Source organism: the organism of the source record quoted next (genome assembly GCF_019968955.1).
Source record: "MAG: Porospora cf. gigantea A chromosome Unknown PgA_NODE_1080_length_8038_cov_377.564, whole genome shotgun sequence".
In the NCBI taxonomy this organism is placed as follows: Eukaryota; Apicomplexa; class Conoidasida; order Eugregarinorida; family Porosporidae; genus Porospora; species Porospora cf. gigantea A.
The window spans coordinates 1-8,038 of record NW_027151273.1 but is presented as its reverse complement, the minus strand read 5'-3'; the positions used below and the strand labels follow the sequence as shown (position 1 = coordinate 8,038).

The following is an 8,038-nucleotide window of genomic DNA, read 5'->3' as shown; positions in this document are numbered from 1 at the left end:
CGGTTCCGAAAACAGTGGAGGCCACGAGCATAAACTCCACAACGAGCGACGGAGATGCCGGCTGTTTGAAGAGCTCACTGGTCAACCGGCTAGACTCGCTGTTCTCCAAGATTTCCATGCAGTCGTCTACAGACCTCAGGATGCTCTCAACAGTGCTGCTGTCGACCTGCACTACCTCAGGAACCACCTCCTGCAGGACCGTCGTCAACGTGTCGGGTTGAAGGATGTCTTCTGGCTTCTCGATGGCTATGTACTCATTAACCACTGCGTTAGTCATTCATAGGGTCCGCACCGCAGTCAAGCTTTTGGAGGAAGCTGAGACCCACATCATCCGTTAGCATTTTATGCGAATTAGATTCCTATGCCTCTTTAGCTACGCATCTTTCTGAAGAGTCCAGCCATACTCCAGTGCTTAACTACTGATAATCATGTGCATAAGCATCTTACAGATCGTACCATTGGCGCTTTAGGGCGAATTCCACTGGATATTCACCGACCACGAGACACACACACTTTTCCCTCAGTGAATAACAGATTGAGGATCTGTTGAATGACTCAATCTGGAAATGACGGATTCTGAATCTATTGAATGATTCAGGACGGGGTAATCGCTGACGATCTAACTATTCAGACTGTAAATAGAAAGCCGAAGCCGACAATATTCCCCTTTCTTGTCTTTGGTTCGTATCCACATCATGAAAAGTGCCTTACATTTCGAAGGTCTCGCTCATATAATAGGGAAGAGATCTTGTCCGCCGAGCCGCAGATTCGTAGCGCTCCCAGATTATCGGATGAGCCTGAGGCCGCGTGTTCAGCTGCGCAAACACGGGATAGAGAAGTGCTAGCGTGTCTGGAGCACTGATGTGGCGGAGGTCCTCGTCGATGGACATGTTCCCGTTGACATGACGGTGACGCTTCTCCATCGAAAAGAATGTTATATCACGACCTAATCCGCCTGGAATGACTGGAAGGAGTAGTGGGAGCTGCTGGATTTACGTCGTCTCTCCGCATGGCGCTGACGAATGACGCTGCAAGCGGACGCCACCAGCACAGGGAAGACGAAGAACGCCGTGAGGTAGATCATAAGGAAGAACAGCCATTCGATCCACATTATCCACGCGTAGGCGCTCCAGTCGGATGTGGGGCAGACGTAGTTGCACACGAAAGTTTCCGGACACCTCATGTCTTCTAGCATCCAGATAACGTTCTTGACGGTAGGACAGACTAACTTGGTCTGAAAAATGTCGTCATTGCCTTGTACATCCATTGCTGTCTCAAGAGGCACTGCCGCTCACGGAAGCATGCTCCATGCGACCCGCAAAACGAGCACCCTACGACACTCGCGCACTGGTCACATTCACCGCGATTCGCGGCGCAGTGGTCGATCCAGTCTTCGAAGTCCAGCTTGCGCAGTCGATCGATTTCATCCAGGACCAGGTCTCGGTCCTCATTGGAGTTCATGACAAAAACTGCACATATCAGGAGATGAGCAACCAACTGCTTGGAGGCCTCGTCCTCGGCGTCTCGTCTGTGATTCGCCTCGTGGCTGTGGGCCGGGTAGGTAGCGAAGACCAGCCTCACACAGGTCATGGGCGTCTCAGGAATCGTCAAGCGTGTTGTAAAGCCACTGGTGAACCGGAAACCACCGCACCTGCAGAGTCTGTCGTGGATGCTCGGATTCTTGATAGCTGCGGGGCTCTCCGTCAGCGTTGGTGGAATCGCCGTTCAGCAGGCACCCGACGCCATCGTTGCCCGTGTAGTGGGTTCTTTCCTCATCGGATTCGGTTCCGACATGTGCTTGGGCTGCACCACTGGACACTCCATTAGCGGCATCGCCAGATTATCAAAGCGCTCTATGCTGGCAACCCTCCTATTTCTCCTCGCGGGCTTCTTCACAGCCACAGTGGCCGGCACCGCGCGATGGCTGGCAACCACCCGCAACCAGGTGGACAACTCGGACCTCCTGACTCCCTTTCTTGTGGTGCTAGCGCTGCAGTTCGTGGCGTCGCTGGGGCGCTTGGAGCTCGTTGTGGAGCTTTTCAACGGCATGGCGTGCTGCCTGGGCGCCACATCTGCGGAATTGCACTACCCTCATCGGGTGGCGCAGTTCCTCGATTTGTCTTCTGCCACATGGGATTGGAGTATTGTCGTCGTCGGGACGACGGCCTGTGCCGTGGTTGCCGTCTACTACGCACTTATTCATAGAAATCTGGAAGTGACAGTTCTGGGCACACCGCTGCCTCCGTGTCCTAGAGTCTCCGTCGTCGACCGTCCTCTGATCCTTGGCGCCACCATTTTCGGTGTCGGCATGGCCCTCTGCTCCGCTACCCCCCTAGGAACGTTGTGTAATGTCTGGAGCCTCGAATACCTTCCCAACGTGCTGGGCTTGATTGTGGGGTTTTGCGCCATTCAATGAACATTACTCTTCACTCGTCGCAGTGTTGCTCAGCGAGTGAAACTCCACGTCCGCTCCCGGAACTGGTCGAGCCGTGGGCAGGATGGAGTCGTCCTTCAGTGACGACAGCATCTCCGTGGCGGTCTCCTCTCCCAGGTCGTAGTTCACGCAAATCTTCAAAATCAAGTGTGAGACCTGTTGATGTAGAATGCCGTAGGAGACCATCAAAGGCGCCATCAGTTGCAGCGAACTCCGCAATGGGTTCTTCTTGTTGAATTCCTCCAGGAACCCCTCGGGATCGTCGTGCTGTTGTGCCAGAAACTCGCCTTGTTTGAACTCGGCAATGGTGTAAGTCAGCGTATCTTCCCAGAACTGAACTCGATTCCACAAACGGTGATGATAGATACAGCGCTGAATAGACATTAGACCTCGCACTTACGTGGAGTGTCCACGAGAAACGCTCGCCTTCGGATGGCTGCTCCATGACGGCTTGCAGCTTCTGGTAGCCTTTGGTGCTCTTGGGCCAAGTGAACTTGACTTGTTGGGGATCGTCCACCATAGTACCCTGGGCACTGAACCACGGTGCCAGGACCATTAGTGACCGAGCATTCCAGAAATCCAGCTGGCGTTCGCAGAACTCCAACGCCCACACCACGAGCGCGCCAAGCGCACGCAAAGCGTACATGTTCGGGAACTCAACCTTCCCGTCGTCATGCAGCTGCTGCAGCACCTGACAGAGGACGTAACGGTGTAGAGAGGACGACAGGTCGTCCTTCACCTTGCGACCGGCACGCTCCTCCAAGATACCCATATCGCCCCCGTGGAGAGCTTCCAAGATGTATGCGTACTCGCGTGCAAGGGCATCGGTGACTCCGGCGGCAGGCACGTAGCTGGCCTCCTCCTCAAGCTCGTCCGGCGTGGTCTTCCGCTTGTTGTCTGGCAGCCCCGCCGAGATCAGCGAGTCCAAGCCTGAGACTACGTTGTTGAGTACGGAAGTCGACCAGTTCTTCTTGCTCTCGGCCGCTGCTGCACCCAGCACGCTGACGTCCGTTTCGACATCGGGCCACAGCTTTGAGACCACATGTTTCAACGCAGGGGTGGGCTCCGGAACGCGGCAAAAGTACTCCTCGAGGTCCTTTTCCACATCAATCTCGTTCGTCACTCGTATCAAGTGATCCGTCTCGTACTTGTTTTGGGTCACTAGACTCGACTCAAACACTGTGAGCTTCCGTAGGCTGTCATGGACGCACTGCATTCTCTTCCGGTCCATCTCTTCCAAGGAGTTCAGCATTATGGACGCCTGTTTGTTGTAGGCCTCATATACCGTGTTGAGGTTGCTGACAGCCTTGAGGTACGACGACTCTGTTTTTTGTACAGCGCCTAGGGCGGCGAGAGACTTAGAAACCAGCTTATTCCGCGCGGCGCCGTTGGCTGCAGCGGCCGCTTGGAATTGCTTCGCGAGTTTCTCAGCGTCCACACAAGCCTGCACGTAGGCTCTCTGCTTGGACTCATAGTCCTCCTGGGAAAACTGTACGTCTTTGTTGCAGGCCGCACCGTCGTACGAGATCTGACTGTACACGTGAAAGTGGTTCCGAATAGTCGGTCCTAGCGTGGCCTTCACGATGTCACTAACCGCGTTCTCTGCAAAGGTCTCTGCCCCGCGCGCCCGTGTGTCCATCATCGAGGCCAGCGAAGCTACGCCTCGCCTAACCGTGTCAGACTCAGTGGGCGGCACGGAATCCAGCCTCGCGGCGATGGCACGCAGCGAGGCCGCGTACTCACGTTCTAGTTCCGCCCTGTCCTGAACGATTGCACCAAGCAATTCAGCGGCCACGCGACCATTGTCCACGCGCTCAGCCATGGGCTTCCAGTTAACGCCTAACACCTCGGAGGCGCGGCTCATCGTTGGTCTGCTCTCGGTCTTCCGTGGACTGGCCAAGTCCGTGATGTCGACGGGATCCCTTTCTTCGTCAGGTGGCTTGTGCAATATGATCTCGTTCTCTGTATCCTGAGTCAGCATTGCAAATTACCAAGATTAATCAAGTCATGCACTAACAAGGGAAGGGTAACCGCTTGGCCCACGCGACAACTTCGCTCCTCAGCTCGTCCAAGGCCTCGCTCTCGAGCAGGCCTTTCTTGAAGTCCACGAGCTTAGCACCATGGCTCTGTTGGACATGCAGGGCGATAGCGACACACCTATGTAGGAAGCCGGCGATGATAAGCATTTCCGCCTCTCCGCAGCCACGAGTGGTCATGGCTGGCGTTCCGATTCGGACGCCAGAGGGTGAAAACGCCGACTTGTCCCCAGGCACTGTATTCTTGTTCAGCGAGATATGAGCGCTATCGCACACGGCTTCCATCTTGCTGCCTGTTATTCCCTGGTTGGACAGATCCCATAACAGCAGATGATTGTCCGTACCGTCAGTTACAAGCTTGTAGCCTCGTGCCAGGAGCGCATCAGCGAGTGTTTGACAGTTACTGATCACCTGATGACTGTACGCTTTGAACTCCGGTGACGCCACCTCTTTGAGCTGGGTGGCTAGAGCGGCGATTTGGTGGTTGTGGGGTCCTCCCTGAAGGGACGGAAATACAGCGAAGTCTATTTTCTCCCCCATAGACGGATGGCGCTTCTTATTGTAGAAAATCATTCCGGATCGCGGGCCTCTGAGGGTCTTGTGGGTCGTGGTAGAGACCACGTCGCAGTGCTGGAACGGCGAGGGATGCAGACCGCTCGCCACAAGTCCAGAGATGTGCGCGATATCCGCGAAAAGATAGGCGCCAACCTCGTCAGCTACCTTGCGAAAGTCCTCGAACTCCACATGACGAGCGTATGCCGACGCTCCGCAGACAATCATCTTCGGGCGGTATAGAAGGGCGGACTGCCTCAGCTTGTCGAAGTCGACGCGACCAGTAGTCAGATCCACTTGATACGGCAGAGACTCGAAGAAAATACTGGTAGCCGAGATCTTCTTCTTGGCAGTATAGAACCCGTGCGTTAAATGACCACCAGACGGAAGATCCAAGCCCATCAGTCGGTCATGCGGGTTTAGAAGTGCGGTGTAGACTGCTAAGTTCGCTGGGGAGCCCGAATATGGCTGTACATTGACTCCCCACTCGTTAGGGTCTAGACCGAATGCAGCCAAGGCGCGGTGCTTGCAGAGGGCCTCGAGTTCGTCGATGAACTGTGTGCCGCCGTAGTAGCGAGCTCCGATCTGCCCCTCTGAGTACTTGTTCGTGAGCACCGACCCCAAACACTCAAGTACGGGGAGAGACGTGAAGTTTTCCGACGCGATTAGTTCTATACCGTTCATCTGCCGTTCTTTCTCCTTGCAGATCAGGTCAAACACCGTAGGGTCATGCTCCTCTAGACAGCTCATCAGATTTAAGGAATTGACAGACAAACGTCCCACAGACTACACATCAATCGATCAATCGTCAGGTTCCAGGAGCATGTTAGGATACAGAGCCAGTAGGTCAAGAATAACCCCATTCGTCCATCCAAACCCCGTCTGCACCTCATACTCTCCGCCGAAACCGGCGGTTACCGCCTCGGTGGATACCTTCTCATATACGAACGTAGTTTCTTTCCACAGCTGGAAGCACGTACGTATCCACTTCTCCGCCTGCATTCGGCTCTCCTTGATGAGGTCGGAGTCCTCCACATGAGCAAGCCCCACGACGATGTTGTGAACTAGCGGCGGCCATACGTTGCCAAAGTCCCACTGCTGCTGTGTCTTGTTCAGCGAGGTGGGAATCCCGCCTACGTAGTCCAAGACGCCGGAGGCCCGGAGGTAGCTCAGCATCGCCTTGTTCCGCGCGCTCCGGTTGACTCCTGGAGGGAAGCACTGGGAAACCAGCGGGTGGACATTTGATGGGAAAAATTGCTTGTTGTGAGTGATATGTCCATTGTCGCTGACGAAGCTGTCGAAGTAGCAACCGGCTCGCTCGTTCCACAGCAGCTCTTCCATGGACTGGCACCTCCGGGAGTACGCCCGCATGTACAACAGCGCCTGTTGCTCCTCGCCGCACGTATGGTGGAGGTTGCGAAGGCATCGTTCGTTAGCAGCCATGAGGGAGTTGAGGTCCACAGGTATTACCTGCACTGTCTTGAGGTACGGCAGTACATTGATAATTCCCTGGCTGGTTACGTCAGCTATCTTGGGCCCCGCCCAGCGTGAGCTGAAGTCCCAACCTGTTTCACATGCGGCTCGGATGTTCCGCATCAGTGTCTTCGCATCGTCGCCGGTAACGTTGTACTTCGAGAGCAACTCGCGGTCTTCACGGAACGACTCCTCGCGCGGCTGGTCGTTTTCCGCGTTGAAGATGTTTACAACATGCACGCGGTTCGCCAACCGCAGACACCGCCGGCGCTTACTCATCCAGAACTGATACTCGGCGTCGGCCAGTGGAAGGCATTCCTTAATGAACGACGTATCCGCAGTCGCCTGGAAAATCAGCCGCAGCATTTGCGTAAGATAGGGTGGCTGGGAACGAGACACGTAGTAGCTGCGTGATCCGTTCGGGATGAAGCCAAGCCGCTCCACCATATAACAGAAGTTTCGGATCATCCCCTTCGCGGTTTCGTACATTTCGGAGTGAATCAGGCCCATTATGATCCAGTAAGAATCCCAATAGTAGATCTCGGTGAACCGACCTCCAGGCATGACGAAGGGGTGAGGAAGAGGAATGTGAGTGTACCTCAACGGGTGCTCGAGTACATCCTGCGACAGTCGCCGGCCGAGGCCGCGCCAAAGCCCATGGATCCCAAGGCAAAATCTGGCAAGCCTGCTGTCCCGCAGTTTGTCCGCTACAGCAATGTTTTCCTTCCAGTCAGGAGGGCTCCACAACTCAAACTCGCAGCCAGCCTCCTGGAACCAGGTATTCGTGAACTTAGTGATGATGTCACGGATCTCAGAGCTGCCCTGTTCCAACTCGATTAGATCCTGATCGGACAGATCCAGCTGACGGTACGCACCTACGATGTCCTTCGGATCAGCCAGTGCTACCAGGTCCACCACGTTCTTTGAATCGGCGTACATCCTCGCAGACTGCATCGTTTCAAAAATCTCTCCTTCGGTTTGAATACGACTCCATTCGTCAATCCACGACTGCCGTCTTGGCTGGGGCTCAGCCGGGTCCACTCCGTCCTTAAACAGACGCGTCAGTGCCTTGCATTTGGCTGGGAGTACCTGCGTCAATTCCCGCAGGTGAGGCAGTTCCTTCGCGACATCGTGCAGAGCTACCACCTCATGCTCCACGTGCAAGGCGCACTCCATGACAGCGTTCATGATGGAGGACTGAGTTAACCGTGGGCGTAGAGCCTTACGCGGCGCTGAGGGTCGTGTAGGTACTCAGCGAACTCGCTCGACTTGATTGAAGTCATCACCAAACTCCCGAAGGGCGTCCCGGAGAAGTGAGTCATTGTCGTATTGAATACCAATCCGAAATCATGAAAGGAGTGGCGGTGCTCCGCTATGCCGCTGTCAGAGGTTGGCTGTTGGTTCATGCCGCTGTCAGAGGTTGGCTGTTGGTTCATACCGCATTCGTTGCACTGCCAGTCATCGCTCGTGTCGGTATCGTGGCGGCAAGCATCACTCATGCCGGAGTATAAGTTACTTTTTCATCCACGAGATTCATAGCTTC

The 8,038-nt window shown here is 55.0% G+C and overlaps 6 protein-coding genes across 10 annotated transcripts; 1 reads left to right on the top strand and 5 right to left on the bottom strand.

Annotated features, from left to right (window-relative positions):
- Window positions 1-707: 707 nt before the first annotated feature.
- KVP18_003198 (uncharacterized protein) lies at window positions 708-923 on the bottom strand (the record flags this gene model as incomplete). The annotated part of the gene is made up of 1 exon (XM_067954743.1): window positions 708-923. The coding sequence occupies one exon, from the start codon at window positions 921-923 to the stop codon at window positions 708-710; it is 216 nt and encodes a 71-aa protein (XP_067813905.1).
- Window positions 924-946: 23 nt separating this feature from the next.
- KVP18_003195 (uncharacterized protein) lies at window positions 947-1,267 on the bottom strand (the record flags this gene model as incomplete). 2 transcript variants are annotated; one of them, XM_067954735.1, is made up of 1 exon in its annotated part: window positions 947-1,267. In XM_067954735.1, one exon carries the CDS (start codon window positions 1,265-1,267, stop codon window positions 947-949), a length of 321 nt encoding a protein of 106 aa, XP_067813899.1. The 2 variants fall into 2 exon arrangements, with proteins under 2 accessions (XP_067813899.1, XP_067813900.1); XM_067954736.1 differs by having other exon boundaries at window positions 947-1,195.
- A 41-nt stretch (window positions 1,268-1,308) lies between these two features.
- Window positions 1,309-2,416, top strand: KVP18_003194 (uncharacterized protein; the record flags this gene model as incomplete). 2 transcript variants are annotated; one of them, XM_067954734.1, is made up of 2 exons in its annotated part: window positions 1,309-1,557; window positions 1,586-2,416. In XM_067954734.1, 2 exons carry the CDS (start codon window positions 1,309-1,311, stop codon window positions 2,414-2,416), a joined length of 1,080 nt encoding a protein of 359 aa, XP_067813898.1. The 2 variants fall into 2 exon arrangements, with proteins under 2 accessions (XP_067813898.1, XP_067813897.1); XM_067954733.1 differs by lacking the exon at window positions 1,309-1,557 and having other exon boundaries at window positions 1,589-2,416.
- Window positions 2,417-2,419: 3 nt separating this feature from the next.
- Window positions 2,420-4,415, bottom strand: KVP18_003199 (uncharacterized protein; the record flags this gene model as incomplete). Its single annotated transcript, XM_067954744.1, has 2 exons — window positions 2,420-2,806; window positions 2,835-4,415. The coding sequence occupies 2 exons, from the start codon at window positions 4,413-4,415 to the stop codon at window positions 2,420-2,422; spliced, it is 1,968 nt and encodes a 655-aa protein (XP_067813906.1).
- A 31-nt stretch (window positions 4,416-4,446) lies between these two features.
- KVP18_003196 (uncharacterized protein) lies at window positions 4,447-5,772 on the bottom strand (the record flags this gene model as incomplete). The annotated part of the gene is made up of 1 exon (XM_067954739.1): window positions 4,447-5,772. The coding sequence occupies one exon, from the start codon at window positions 5,770-5,772 to the stop codon at window positions 4,447-4,449; it is 1,326 nt and encodes a 441-aa protein (XP_067813901.1).
- A 51-nt stretch (window positions 5,773-5,823) lies between these two features.
- KVP18_003197 (uncharacterized protein) lies at window positions 5,824-7,994 on the bottom strand (the record flags this gene model as incomplete). 3 transcript variants are annotated; one of them, XM_067954742.1, is made up of 2 exons in its annotated part: window positions 5,824-7,692; window positions 7,722-7,994. In XM_067954742.1, 2 exons carry the CDS (start codon window positions 7,992-7,994, stop codon window positions 5,824-5,826), a joined length of 2,142 nt encoding a protein of 713 aa, XP_067813904.1. The 3 variants fall into 3 exon arrangements, with proteins under 3 accessions (XP_067813904.1, XP_067813902.1, XP_067813903.1); XM_067954740.1 differs by lacking the exon at window positions 7,722-7,994 and having other exon boundaries at window positions 5,824-7,683; XM_067954741.1 differs by lacking the exon at window positions 5,824-7,692 and having other exon boundaries at window positions 7,698-7,994.
- Between the last annotated feature and the right edge of the window lie 44 nt (window positions 7,995-8,038).